This window comes from Cyrtonyx montezumae, unplaced genomic scaffold, assembly GCF_038088225.1.
Source record: "Cyrtonyx montezumae isolate F1298 unplaced genomic scaffold, pur_monq_1.0 scaffold_23, whole genome shotgun sequence".
In the NCBI taxonomy this organism is placed as follows: Eukaryota; Metazoa; Chordata; class Aves; order Galliformes; family Odontophoridae; genus Cyrtonyx; species Cyrtonyx montezumae.
In genome coordinates, this window is record NW_027071970.1 from 1,549,783 (window position 1) to 1,564,295 (window position 14,513).

The 14,513-nt window shown below is 54.3% G+C and overlaps 1 protein-coding gene and 1 long non-coding RNA gene across 5 annotated transcripts in view; one reads left to right on the forward strand and one right to left on the reverse strand.

The window, feature by feature from the left end:
* Positions 1 to 2,623: 2,623 nt before the first annotated feature.
* On the reverse strand, positions 2,624 to 12,923 carry LOC136050130 (uncharacterized). 2 transcript variants are annotated; one of them, XR_010622375.1, is made up of 2 exons: positions 12,758 to 12,923; positions 2,624 to 4,469 (listed from the first exon to the last, which is right to left on the reverse strand). It is a non-coding gene; the product is annotated as an uncharacterized LOC136050130 (long non-coding RNA). The 2 variants fall into 2 exon arrangements; XR_010622376.1 differs by lacking the exon at positions 12,758 to 12,923 and adding an exon at positions 10,890 to 11,009.
* FBXW8 (F-box and WD repeat domain containing 8) overlaps positions 12,116 to 14,513 on the forward strand; it is a 46,403-nt gene continuing 44,005 nt past the window's right edge. Inside the window, exon 1 of one of the 3 annotated variants that reach the window (XM_065738755.1) lies at positions 12,116 to 12,173. In XM_065738755.1, the coding sequence (XP_065594827.1) occupies positions 12,168 to 12,173 (6 nt within the window). In that variant the 5' untranslated portion in view covers positions 12,116 to 12,167. Of the gene's footprint in view, positions 12,174 to 13,061; positions 13,382 to 14,513 lie in introns of those variants that run through there. The other 2 variants (XM_065738756.1, XR_010622372.1) reach the window with 2 other exon arrangements.

Here is a 14,513-nt window from a genome sequence, read left to right on the forward strand (position 1 = left end):
ATTATAAATATGTACAAAGAGTCTCAGCATATGAAATTCCTTTTACAAAAGAGAGAAGCCACGTCCAACTACAAACAGGAGACTTTGTGAATCTGTCTTTACACCAGGCGTGCTTTGCTCTTGCTTTTCCACGGGTGGAAACTTGCACAGTGCCTCTGCAAGAGTTCGCATCAGAGTCGTGCTAAACCAGATGTGCAAGGAATTGCGTACTCAATGCATCTCACCTATTTTGTTCTGTTAGAAATGCATCTGGGAGCAGCCTGAACACTCATCAAATGTCCCGAGGGTTAAAGTTAAGAGGGAGATTTCTTCTTTTGCTAAGCTGCAGCCTCAGCAATGGGGAAGGTCACGCCGTGAGCACCCCCAAACACAACGCCCACTGCGGTCCTGTGGCAGCTGTAGCTGCTGATGGGAGGACACTGACAGTGCCTGCCAGGCTCCAAAGTCACCTCCCATAGATACTGAAAGAACTGTGAAGTTCGAGACCTCAAATACCCACAGTGAGCACTGCTGCTGGGGAGCCACGGCTGGGAGTGTGTCCTGATGGAGACCAGCTGTGTGCATGGGAGCGGGAGAGCACCTTGCAGCAGGGCAGGAGTAAAGCTGGACTCAACACCTCCCTCTGAATTAGAAGGGCTTGCGCGGTCAGAGCAGGGCAGGCTCAGGGGAAGGCAGAAGGCTGTCCCCCATTCAGACAAGGGTTTTCCTAAAGAAGATTAAGTCCTGTTTGATTCAGACTCCCCTCAGCCCCTGGATTTTGAATGCACGTGCCAGCGTCTCCTACTATTTGGAAGGAGACGGGGCAGTAAGACTCAGCAGAGAGCGGGGAACTCCCAGAGCACTGCGCAGAGCCGGGGGACGTGGCTGAGCGGTGGAGCTTAGATGCCAAATCAGATCTGCGCTGTGGCAGCTCTCAGCCTGTGGTGGAGGCAGAACAGAGCTGGCAGGCGCTTCGTTTGGAGCCACAGGTAGTTTGCTGTATGTAACTCAGCCTTCTGTTGGACAGCTGTCTTAAAACAATGTGTAGGGAAGTTAAAAGCACACGTGAAGGGAGAGGTGTTGCCCCGTTGTGCCCCTGGGATCTCCTCTGGGTTTGCGTGCAGTTAAGCCTCGTATAAATTTAGCATGACACTGAAACCAAACAAGTTCACAGATCTGATTAAGGTGATACAACCAGTGTTTCTGATTTAAGAAAACTGCTTGAGTAATGGGCTTAGCTAAATGAGGATAATTTCTGCGTGCCAACGTGTGCTGAAGCAGAGGTGGGACGAGCCTCTCCCTCCCCGTGGCTGTCAGCTCACTGGTGGCACATTGCTCTACATTCTCGTCCCGGGCACGGACAGGAGGCACTGCAGACTCCCTTACCTACAGGGCTAAGAGCCAACGGGATGGATTCTGTCCCGGGTGTAACGCAGCTTCTGAAGGCAGAAGTGAGTCTGCCCAGGGTCCCAGGTGGGACGGGAGCTGTGTGCCACACTGCTGCTTTAACCTGAAATAGGAAATTCCACTACGTGACAGGAGCTGCCTCGGCTGAGTGCAGCTTTAAAAATTAATCAAGGCTTTTCTCACAGCCACATTATGCGGCGTTCTGTACAGACTATGATCTCATAACCTCCTCCTCTGGCTTCACACGGCTGCTGAAACCCAAGACGAGGGCTTTTTTTTTTCATCTAGAGAGCACTCCCCAGTCTTCGTGGAGGCACAACTGCAGAGCTAATCAAAATCAGTGACTTCTTGGCTGCTGGAAAAAACAAAACAAAACAAAGCAAAGAGCAGAGAGAGCAGGAGGGAGAGGAACTGTGCTGGTTTCCTTCCATCAGTAGCAGCAGACACAGCCGCTGCAGTGCGGCACCAACAGCGCTAGGGGAGCACACAGCGTGCTTTCTTGTCCAGTACAAATGTCAACCAGGGTGAGAGCAGCTATTTTAAAAAGGATAAAAACACCCCTTTGCAAAAAACAGAGGCATTCAAGAATAGCAATTATAGCAGAAAACGTAAGGCTTTGACAAACAGACACCCCCCAGGAATGCCATTTCCGTAGAGCGGCTGCTGGCTGTGAAGCGCTGGAGGCCGCTCTCCGGCACAGCGTGTCTGAGCAGCAGCTCGTGGCTCAAAGCCTCGCAAAGTGAACCCCTGGTTCACACTGACACCCAATCCAGGACTGCAGCTGGGACGAGAGCAGGACTGGGTTCTGTTCCTGCTCTCACCTCACTTGGGAAGCACCCGGGTTTGGCTGCTGTCCCACAAGGGGCAACAGCAGGGGCTGAGCACTGGGAGCAACTGGGGAGGGGATCCCCTGGGAGGAGAGCTTTGCTTCTGTTGGTTCGGCCGTGGTTCGGTTTGTTTGCTCTCTGCTGGTCTGCCCGTGGTCAGCTCGGAGCAGGGAACTCGAGCCAGCCCGTTGCTGAAGGGGCTTTCCCAAAGTGCACACAGCACACCTCCATAGTAACACTGCTAGGAACAGAACTTTCTCCTTCCTTTGCTGTGCTGTAATGTTTCAGGGGAATTGCCATCGGGATGGCTACAAGTCTCCAGGCTGCAGGCCCAGCCAGCCAGCAAGGCAGGCAAACCAACACAGTGCAAACTGCTCACACAGGAGAGAGGAGGGAAAAAGTAATGCATATTCCAGGTTAGCAGTTTATTATAAACATTCAGATCTGAGGAGCTAGTCGTAGCTTTTAAGGGTGAGGGACGCGTGGGAAAGCCCTCTCTCTTGCACTGAGATGTGTAAGCCAGCTCCCCTGGCTTTTTTGCAGAAAACTGTGTTAAACTGTACCTGATCCAGCAGTCACTAATCCTTGCAACACTGCTGAAATCAGCTGGGGCTCCTCCTTTTGCTATGAGAATTCTTACTTAGAAGTAGGAGACTGAGCCAGGAAGGGATGTAGGATGCAGAGGATCAGTGAGCATCAGGCCACACGTGGCAGAACAATGCCTGATGGGGGGCTAATCCCTGTGGCTCGAGGCCGTCCACACTCTATCCACAGACAAAACACACTTAGCTACATGATCCCTCCCACCACTGCACATGGTATAAAGTAGGGCAAGGTTACCCCTTAGGAACAATTTGCCATTTCAGCATAGCCCTTCTGCTGTTTGTGAACTGACTCAGATCAATATTCCCCAGGAATACATGTGCAGGTGCCCAAAACACATCAGTGAATATTTTATAGAGACAGTTCAGCTTTTAGACTCCTTAGAAACATTTCTCCTGCAGTAGTGAAAAACACACAGTTTGACAGGACAGAGCAGACACCCTGTTAGCCCAACTGGTCACGGGTTAGGAAGTGTCTTTAAAAGACAAGGAGCTTCCTTTGGAAACTGGATTCCTCACATCCCTGTATGCCTTTGGAAGTTCCCCCTGCCACGTGAAGGTCAATTTTGTGCTGCAAACATCTGAAGCTGGGAAAAATGTTTCTAAAAATGTGCGTGAGAATTACTGTCAAGCAGTCTCTTGCTGAGCCTAGATTAACTTTCTTCCCTGGATCACAGGAGTTGAGACTACTTCCAGCCCCATCCAGGAGGTTCTGCAGTAGCAGACACAGCTGTGACAGGACTTGGTGTGTCCTTGCCACCTCAGTGAGTGCTGCTTCCCAAGCTCAGAACTGTGCAAAGAAAAAGAGCTGCCCCAAAGAGAATTAGTTTTATCAAGTTCTGAGCTAGATGATTTGTTCTGTCTTAGTTTATGCAGAGGCTGAAAGAAAGAAAAAAAAATAGCACCTTCTCAACAAGTAGTATTTTTTGCTCTTTTGTGTATAAATATCAATAACCAAAATAGATTTCTCCTTGTCCCATGTTTCAGAACATCCTCTTGGGGAAACTGTAGCACCACAGAGAGGCAATCTAGCCCCAGACAAATAGTAAATGTAGCACCAGAGAAACAAAAACCATAAGAAAAGCTTATCTCACCTGGTGCTATAGCTTAATATATACACACACAAACTGCCTGCTGTCCAAGCTGCTAAGCACCTCTTCCCCCACCACCACGGTTAGAACATGCCCACGTTGCAGCAGGTATTAATTAACTCCAGATGTATATCTACTCTTTTCTTGCTTGCTGCATCGAAAGGGACACTTAGGCCACCACAGACAAGGTGCAGAGGAGACAATGCTAGCATCACAGCAAGGACATCACTAATCTTGACTCAGACTGCAGGAGCACGAATGCTCAGACCACCATCATCTACAAGGAATGTTGCTTACGTTCTCAACAAGGCATGCACGTTTTAACGTATGCATACAGGAGGGTTTACATTCTTCTATATATAAGCATGTATGTGTCTCTGTTTTGCGGCTGGGCCCTTGAACAGCTCCTTCAGTGCAAATCCTTCTTCACGTTGCCCAAAGCACTTCCAACATCTTCCACTTCTTTCTTTTATCTCCACTCTTCACAGCTGCTGCTCAGGCTCTGGATTCCCTGTAGGAAGAGGGGAAACAATTTTCTCCAAGGGCACAGGGTTTTCTCCAGCCTAAGAAAGCAAAAGAATTGTGTTTGGTTTTAATTATATTGATGCATTGGTTACAATAAAAGCTTCCTTAAAATTTATGCTTGAACCCTCCTGTTGAATTTACTGACTGAAAGAGGTATATAATTTATGGGGAAGATGGTTTTGTGGTTCAGCACAAGAGATGACGCCGTTATCGCTGCGCTGTGCCTCACTTTGTGAGGCTTCCTTTGGATGCTCCACCTTCGCTTACATCGTGCTAACAAAGCTGTGAACTTTTAGGGAAGCCGTTCATTTTGCTACAGGTTGGCAGTGGGGTGCACTGAGCATCACGAGAGACCGGCAGAACTCACTCACTCCTGGTTCTGACACTGATTAGATTTGCAGCCTTGGGCAAAACACCTCCTTCAGCTGCTGCTGGAAAATGAGGGCAGTAATAACTTATTTGCCTCACAGGTGGGCTACAAGCCTTAATTAATAAAGTGCTCAGAGAAGGGCACCCATCTAAGTGCAAATTAGCAGGAGAGGTGCCCAAGGGGCATCTGCTCTGACACTGCCATTTCCCGCACCAGTACCTAAGCCTGACGGTGCCAGCCTTCGCTGGGGCACGTCCCAACTTTAATGCTGCAGATACCACGGCAAGGAGCTATCTTACAGCAACCTCAGTGGAGAAATCTCAGCTGGCCTTCAGGATGAGGTGATTTCACCCGGGCAGGAGGAGGGAGGGGGAGCAGCTGACTCTGCAACTGCATCAGCTATGAAGTCAGAGTGTAATTAGGACTGCAAACAGCTCTGGGGCACATTCAGATCAGCATTACTCCGGTGTAAACCCAGATTTGCTTCCCAGCCTCCTGTGGGATGACCTGAGCTAGGCAGGAGGGCAGAAGGCACCGCCCACAGTCCAGGTCAGCCTTGTGCCACTGCTGCCTGCCTGCTCCGTCCCAGCTGCTGCCAGCTGCCCAGCTGCATGCACGGGCTGTGGCAAGTGCAGCCTCTCCCTCTCTGCTTTCTAGTTTTGAGGAATCCAAAGCAACAGCACAAAATAGCTCGAAGGACTGAAGGCAGAATGAATCACTGGGACGTGAAGCACACTTTCACCCATCCTGCTGTGGTCAGTGCTATCAGCTAGCCACAGTGTTTCCACATCTTCCCTGCCTGTGCAGACACAGGCTTGCACGCACACACACACACACTTGAAGTGGCCCACCACCCTGGATTCCCAGCTCCTACACTTCCCATACACAGTGACTGTGCTGATGGGAAGGCACTGCACGGCCCGAGCAGCTGTGAGGTCCTGAGCAACGGCGCTGGTGGTGCTGAGGGCGAGCCAGCAGCATCAGTGCTCACACACACACAGGTATTTACTTGAGTTACTCTTAAGTAAAGACTTCAGGATTTCATTCAACAATTTCTTCCAAGCAAAACCACTTAGTCCACATTTATTGTTTCTCCTGGAGCAGCACTCCCAAACACCAGCCCTGAACCCTCGTCCCACTCTGCCATACCCGGCTCACTACAGATCCTCCACGGCAATATTAGATTTTACAGACTGCCTCTCTGTGTCACTTAACATACAGAAAATCTTTACAAACCCATAAAAGTTGATAAATCCTACAACATCCTGAACTCTGGGTGATCAATCTGCTGTGGGGCAGGCAGGGAGCTCAGCTCGATGTTCACGCGTCTCACGAGCTCGGTGTTTGAGAGATTAAAGGCCTCTTTGGTTTTGCATCAGCCTCGTGCTGGCCTTCTGCAGAAAGGTGAATTTCATAGAAAGAATAAAAGAGAGCCCCAGAATCCTGGCCTTCAGCCCGTCCTCCAATAAAACAACTCTGAATACCCTGGGCTGTGTGAAAGCCATTTCTGGGTGCACGCTGGCTGCAGCGCCAGTATCTGACTCATTAATGGAATATACTTGGAGCCAAATTCTGATCTCACTTACAGCACCGTAAATCCAGGGCAACCCATTTGACTTCAGTGGAGTTACTCCAAATTTCCCACAATAGGCACTCTGCAGATAGATCAAATTTGGTACTTCGGGTCTGAAAAAGGCTTAGTAAAGCCAAACTGCATCCCGTTTGCAATAGTGGGGCGGGTGGTAGGGTGAGAGGAGTGAGCGTAGTGCCTCTGTAGTGCTGCTGAAAATGTGTGTATTTTCCACGCCGCTCCTATAATGTCAAAACTTTCTGGCGGGATTGTCCACTATTACCAATTTCTTTTTTCCATTTACTCATTAAAAAGGAAGGAATTATAACTGACTTCCTTCAAGCAAAATACAGCGTCTAGAAAAACGTGGACTGAAAATAGGATAAAAAAGAAATCATTTTGCTTTGAAGTTGTTCACAAAAGCTTTGGTGACAGATCCCTCTCCTTCTGGGCACGTGGGGGGATGCGGGGCACACCCCGAACGCTTCCCGTGCTCACATTGTACAGTCAGGTTGGGAGACAGCAGATCACACTGGCTGATATTTGCAAAGCCAACTCAGGCAGCCCTGGCACATCCCGTTGCTTTTCTAGATCCGGACATCAACACTTCCCAATTACTTTGAACTCTCCAGCCTTAAACCCTACAGTTTTCTCGCAGAGCCTGCTATGCTGCTGCTCACCTGGAAAAGGAAAGCCACTCTTCTCTGCGCTGCGTAGGACAGGCATGAACTGACTCAGGTGGGGGGGGTCCCTGCTCTGATCTCAGCGTTTCTTTAGCTCATCTTTATTCAGAAGCACCACACGAGGCCATGCTTGGGTACTGCCTGCATAAAGCCCTAGGAAAAGCTGAGCCCATGTCCCTAGTGCAGTTGGCAGGAGCTCTGCTCGCAGCTAACACAGCAGTGTGTAACTTCCTGATCTAAATGGATTACACTGGCAGTTCAACTGGCACATGTTCCCCTCCTAATAAACAAAATAACAGTTATTAATACATTTAAAGAAAACATTATATCTGAGGGCTCAGAAAGCTTAAGGCAGGAACAAAACAAGGCAATCCTGCTTCCTCCCTCACAGCAGCAGAAGGTTAATGAGAAAACAAGGGCTGGGCAAAAGCCCTGTCAAATTCCCAAGCAGCCCGCATCCATGTACACTCACACTTCATTAGCATCTCTGTGGGAGACAGAAGGGTACCTTGCAAGGCAAAGGAAACCTATCAGGGAGGGGGTTCGAGGAGCAAGATGGAAAAAGAGCGGATCTGCAGGAGAGGATGGTGCGTATGGGAGAGCTCACTGCAGGAAGAGTGGGGAAAGAAGAGCACGGGGGCTCAGACCTCCCCAAAGAGGACCAGCTTGCCGGGCCAGCACCTGCCCAAGGAACCACGCGTTTCTGGACAGCTGCTTATTTCTGCTGCCTGTTCATCGTGGAAGTTAACGCTGAAGGTTTCCCTTGCACACTTTGACACAGGGGCAGGGGGTGAGGGCTGGCAGGGCTGGTGCGTGGGGTGCTGCCAGCAGCAAGAGCAGGATCCTGCCTTCCAGGAGGGGATGGAGAGCTCTGTACCACCTCTGTGGCACAGCCCTCTGGACGTCTGTCCTTCTGCAGAGCTGCAGCACTGCTGAGCCCCTCAGCTCTCCCGTGTCAGCAGCACTGGCTCTGGGCCTTTGTTTTCTCTGCACTCCTGCACCACTCTGTGTGACATCTCCAGAAATCTTATCAACCCCATTTTAACACAGATAATTAACTGCATTGAGACTTTGGACAGAGTGGCTCTGCATGAACCTAGCTGCAAACAGCGGGGGAACTGCTGGCAGCACGGTGGGCACAGCACCAGGCTGCTGGAGCTGGCAGGGACAAGCAGGGTTCGATTTTAATACACTGCCACTTCTGAACTAATAGAGCGAAATACAAGTGACACTGTATGCCAAACTGGCACCGACAACTAAACTTCATGCCCTGGCTGGATATTTCAAGGTGATGTCAGATTATAGATTATCAAACTGCCATTTACAAAGCCTTCATCTCCACATCCCAAGTATGGTCTACAGAGACAAAACATCGGTCACACGCAGCAGTCCCCATCTTCCCTCTGCTGCCATCACCTGCAGCTGGGAGCAGAAGTTCCCTGGCACAGGGGGCTGTGTCCAGTCCTGAGAGACAGCTTCCAGCCCTAAGGGACAGCTCCCAACACCATACACGTCACTCTCCTCTTAAGAGCTGTTCTATGCAAGGCCAAGGCCACAAGTGTTCAGAGCCCAGGCTTCCCATCTCCTTAGAGAATTAAGTTCTTGGCACTCAATAACATCTTGGAGGATGGCAGAAGGACACCTGCGGTGTCCACATCTAACCCAACTGTGCTCTGCTACCACTTGGCTCTGAGATGCTGCAGATTATCAGCTGACATATCACCCGTCATGTGAGCAAAGTGCTACCCAAGAAGAAGAATAAACAAATGAATAGCAGAACTAGCACGGAAACTGAGATGTAGACGATGCATTTATCACTCTGGGGTTGCACTGCCCTCAGCCACATGCTGCTGGCAGTCGGACAGTGCTGCAACACACACAGGGACACCCAGAGACTTTCCAGCCTCTCACTGCCCCACGACTGGTTGCTCTGTCCCTGACACCAACACCTGCTTTGCAGAGACCACCCTCAGCACTCGTGTCTGTGAGGCCACAGAGCAGCTTGGCACATTCTGCCTGCGGGAGCCTCAGAAGTCAGAGGTCGGCTGTGTATGCCCAAGGAGCTCTGCTGTGCTGACAGGAACACTTTGCTTTTCTGTTGTGTCTTCTTCAAAGCCACATTAAGCACCTGGGTTCTGCTGGGCCTGGTGTGGACACAGCCAGTGGGGGTGGGGGCTGTGCAGGGCCAGCAACAGAAGAGAGAGGGAAAAAATCCACATAGCCAAAGCCATGCAAACCTGCACAGAAACCTGAAATCAAACAGCCTCGGGCTCATTCCCACCCACCTCTGCTCCACGCCGGGCAATGCCCACTGTGTGTAGGAGAATTCCCCGGGCTGTAAGAGAGCAGCACACTCGGGACTCCAGATAAGGGAGAGCACCGCATTTCCCCACAGATTCCAACTCCTCTGAGTGCAAACGGGCACATGCATACAAACGTCTGGCTTCACTTCCAACCACTGCAACCGGGCAAAGCAAGGGGAGGATCCAAGTGTCCAAGCTCAGCCCTGCAGGCTGACAGTGCTGCCCAGCGCTCTGAGGGTACTGTCCTGGAGCCTCACCCCCTGCACTGACGGTCCCATACAGATGGAAGCTCTGATTCACTCAAACAAAACACCGTGTGTGTTGTCAGAGGTCTTTGCAAGGCACCCAGCTGAGCTGCGGGCACAGAGCGGTGGGCAGCAGTGAGCCCACCCAGTGCGGCACACACCCCTACTGAAGCCCCTCCTTTTCAACTCTTGAGACAAGCACGCTTTTCCCCACACTACACATCTGTATTTAATCGTACCCCATGCACCTCACAAGCACCCACAGCCTGCGCAGGACTGCCTGTGGCTGCACACAGTCCAGGCAGGCACTATCAGAGGTTAGCTGCAGGATCAGTAGCATTTTTCATCTGCTTTATTGTAGGGTTTCAGCTAAACGAGCTGCGTGGCACTGGGGGCATTCACTTTCCACAGAATCATGGAATCATTAAGGTTGGAAACGGCCTCTAAGATCCCCAAGTCCAACCCCATGCCCACTGACCATGTCCCCCAGTGCAACACCTCCACCTTTCTGGGATGCTTCCAGGGACAGTGACCCCAGCACTCCCTGGGCAGCCTGTGCCAGTGCATCACCACTCCTTTAGTGAAAAAAGATTTCCTGATATCCAACACCAAACACAAGCACCTGAACAAGGATCCACTGCTCCTATCTCTGTGGGGAGAGGTCTCTGTCCCAAAGCACTTCAGAGCACCCAAATTCCTGAGGTGACCCTGCAAGGCCTTGCACTCCAAGGCGCTTGGTGCAAGCCCCTGCTCCCTGTGCAGCGAGCACCCTCCTCCTTGTGCTCTGCTCCCCACCAGGGTCCGACGCTGCTGAGGTGGAGGTATAGGGCTGTCCCAGCCAGCCCAGGGATGTCATCAAGGCAGTAGTAGGGTTACAAGAGCAGCTGTCCCCACTGCACTGCTGCTGGTGAGCGCAGTGCTGAGGAGGCTCTGGGAACCTTCACTAACTGCACTTGAATGTTTTTATTTTCCTCGCTGAGGATCCCGTGACACCGGCCGGTGTGGGACACGGGGGAGAGCTGTGGGTCCTACGTGCCCTGAGCTGCAATGGTGCGGGGCCAAAGGGGGGGGGAAACAGGAGCGGGAAAGTTTTGGGAGGAAGAAATGGGGAATTAGGAAAAGAGCAAAGGGGGAATTTGGGAAGGGGGGAAGGGGCAATTGGGGAAGAGAAGACGGGATCGGTACCGTCACCGACTCCCCGCAGCCGGGCAAGCCGGGTACCGCGGACAGCGCGATCCGCCGCCCCTCCCCGCCCGCCCGTCCCGCCCGTCCCGCCGCGGTGCCGACCTGTTGCGCGTCCCGCCTGCTCCCCGCTCCGGCCAGCGCCCGTCTCGCCTAGAGGCTCCTCCTGCGGATCAGCCAGGCCAGCGCGACCGCGGGCGTGAGGGCGCACAGCAGGCACACGGCGGCGGCCAGGCGGCGGCCGGCCCAGCTCGGGCCCCGGCCCCGCGCCTTGCCCCGCGCCGCGCGCTGCTCCAGCTCATCGGCCACGCGGCGCAGGCGGGCGGCCACCAGGCGGGCGGCGGCCGAGGGCCGGGCGGCACGGCCGGGGCTGCAGGGGCAGGGCGCGGGGGGGCCGCCGCGCAGCGCGCACGGGCACATGGCTGCGCCGCCGCTCGCCGCCGAGTGCCGCGGCGTGTGCGGGAGGGAGGGAGGGAGGCGGCGGGCGGGGGCCGGGGGGGTTACATCATCCCCCGCGGGGCGGTGCTCGGCAGCGGAGGGGGAGGAGGTGTGGGGACGGAGGGTGGGGGGGGGGGGGTGGCGGAGTTGGGGAACGGAGTAGGGATGGGGGGATAGGATGGGATGTGGGGGCTGTGGGAGGGGGCGCGGTGGGAATTAGAGGATGGAACATTGGGAAAGGAGGACGGGGTGTGAACTTGGGGGGGGAATGGGGAGGGGACAGTTTGGGGGTGTAATGTGAGAATAGAAGGACTCGGGGAGATGGTGGGGTGGGGGACAGATTGGGGATTGAGGGATCGGGGATAATGGAGTGGAGGACTGGGGGGGTAAAGGTGGCTGTGGAAGGGGGCACAGTGGGAACAGAGGGGACACGGGGATAGGAGGGCTGGGTGGGAACTGATGGACAGGGGTACAGAGCGGGGTGAAGGGACAGTTTGGGGGTGTACTGTGAGAACTGAGGGACTGGCGGGGCAGGTGGCTGTGGGGGGGAGTGTGGGGGGCAGCTTTGGTGGGACTGGATGGACAGGAGGGGCAGTGAGGGGACAAGTGGCTATGGGGGTGTGGGAGGGGCACACTGGGAACTGAGGGACAGAGTGGACATGGGGATGGGAGAGCAGCGTGGGATCTGAGGGATGGGGAGCACAGGCCAGGCAGGGAGACGGTCTAGGGGTTGTACTGAGAACTGAGGGACTGGGTGGTGGGCAGGTGACTGGGGGATGTGGGGGCAGCTTTGGTGGGACAGAGGATCCAACTTAAGGGGGCAGTGTGGGATCGGAGGTCAAAGTGCACAACGAAAGGTGGTGGGGGTAGAGGGGCAGTGCTTCAAGGACAGTGTTTGTGTATTGAGACGTCTGGGACCTGGGAAGAGAGCTACTGAGTGCAGACATGGAGGTAATTGGAGACAGGAGGAGGTTTGGGGGGGGGGGGGGGAGGGAGGCAGTTAGATGGGACAGAGTGAGACATGAGGGACCGGAGAGACAGTGTGAGCTGAGGGGACAGGGTGGGGTGGGATTCAGTGTGGAAACGGAGTGGCATGGGGACAGTGTGGGACAGGGGGTACTGTCTGGGGGGGTACTTTCACAGCTAAGGTACAGCACGGAGATGGGGGGCTCAGGGACAGCGTCTGTGCAGTGGGACACCTGGGGACAGAGTGGGAGTGAGTGAGGGAGGGAGTGAGTGAGTGAGTGAGGATGGAGGGGGCGGAGAGGGGAGATTACAAAGGGCTGGAGAGGATTTCATCATCAGCATTACTGATTCTGACCACAGACCGTGCGCTGCCAGCACGGAGCTCACGCTCACTGCGATGGGACCAAGGAGGCGCGCGCGCACACACACACACACACACACACACACACCCACACCCACACCCACACCCACACCCACACCGAGCTGCTCCCCACCCAGGTCAGCGGAGGCCCCCCCCCACCACCCATACTGCAGCGCACAGGGAAACTTGTGCGTGTTTGTTTACTTACGGAGGGGAGGGGTCTAAACACCGCAGTGCCATCCCAAAATGAGGTAACCTGCAGGGACAGTCGTCCCCGCGCTGCCCGTTACCTCACGCCGCTCTCCTTGCGAGGACAGCGGCAGTGCCGCCGCGGGGACGGGCACCGGGGAGCACAGCCGGGTGGGAGAAGGGCAGGGAGCGGGGAGCTTCTTCCCACCGCGAGAGGCCCCGCGTGGGCCGCTCCGGGGCTGCGCCGTCGCCTCGCGCTCTGTGTCACACACAAAATGGCGGCGTCGCTCGGTGCCGCGTTCCCGCGCGGTGGCGGCGGGGTAGGAACCTTTGCGGCGCGGAACGCGCGCACGCGGGGAGCGGTTTCCGGGCCGAGCCGGCCCTCGCCGCCATGGCCGAGGACTCGGCGGAGCTGGAGCTGTTCCGCCGGCGATGGCGGGAGGAGCTGGCGGCGGGCAGCAAGAAGCGGCGGAGGGAGGCGGCGGAAGGACCGGGCAGGGACGGGACGGGCTGCTTGGCGCTGGCCTGCGACCTGCTGAGCGGCGAGAGCCCGGTCCCGCGCAGCCCTTCGCCCTCCCGGCCCTGCGAGGAGGCCGCGGGGGGTGAGGCCGACGACCTGCTGGGGCAGCTCATCCGCGACCTGGTAGGGCGGGCTGCTGGGCGAGGGCTGGCCTGGGCTGTGGGGGGACCGGCAAGGCCTGGGCCGTCAGAACATGCGTGATGTCGGCTGTGTGTGTGCGCCCCGTAGCCGCGCAGATCGATTTTCTTTCCTTCGGAGCGCCGTTTTGGCGTTTTTCTTGAAGGACTTTGGTTTTTCTTCTTCTCCTTATTGGAGCTTTCCAGTGTGGGTGTTTTGGATGCCCCGTGTTATGACACTGTAGCGTAGCAGGGGAACAAGTGTGAGATCTTTGCATGGAAGAGTGAATTGGGAAAGAGCCCGTTAAAAGTTATGCTGGCAAATCCTTTAAATGCAACACTATTTGCAGCATTGGAAAACTGAGTGAAGACCTGTTTTTCTCACTGGCTTCATTGTGGCTGTTTACTCTTCCTTTAAAAAAGTAATGGAAAGGAGCAGATTAAAGTTCTGCATGCAAGGGATAGATCGATCCGTGCAAGGAATCAGCTCTGCATTGGTCCCCAGGAACCTGTCCAGAGGGGCAGCAGCCCCAGGGCTGTGCTCATCCTGCACTCCACCATGTCACTGCTGCTCACCAGCACTGACATTTACACATGCCATTCTAGGTGTGCATTTAAAATTGAATTAGCTGCTTGCGCTCACAGTGGGGCTGCACGTTCTCCTATAGGTTAGTTTATCAATCTGCATGGCTGCTGTTGTCCTTTTTGCCCTTTTCTCTGAGTGAGCTGTCAGTGCTGTGCTGTGCCTACACTGGCTGGGCTGTAGGCAGCCCGTGTGTGATGTATCTTTGGTACACACACACACAGGCTGGGTTCTGGTTGGGCATGGGTCAGCTTCAATTTGGAAGCAGTGTGCTCATAATGGTGCTGTGCCCAAACCCATAAGCCTGGGGCTAAGCTCTGTGCGTGGCTTCTCTCATTTGGGCTGTGTGGCTCCAAGAACCAGGTTGGTTCACATCTGCCCAGCTCAGGCTTTGCCTGTGTGTGGCCGTGGCAACGCACTCAGAATCCATTTATTTATTTAGTGTCTCCTTTGGAGATGGAATCAGTTGTAGCCACATGGAGACAGTGTTTGTGCAAACCCACAGTGGGGAGTGGTGCCTGTGGGCCTCGTTGGGAGGGAAAAGAAGGGACAAGAG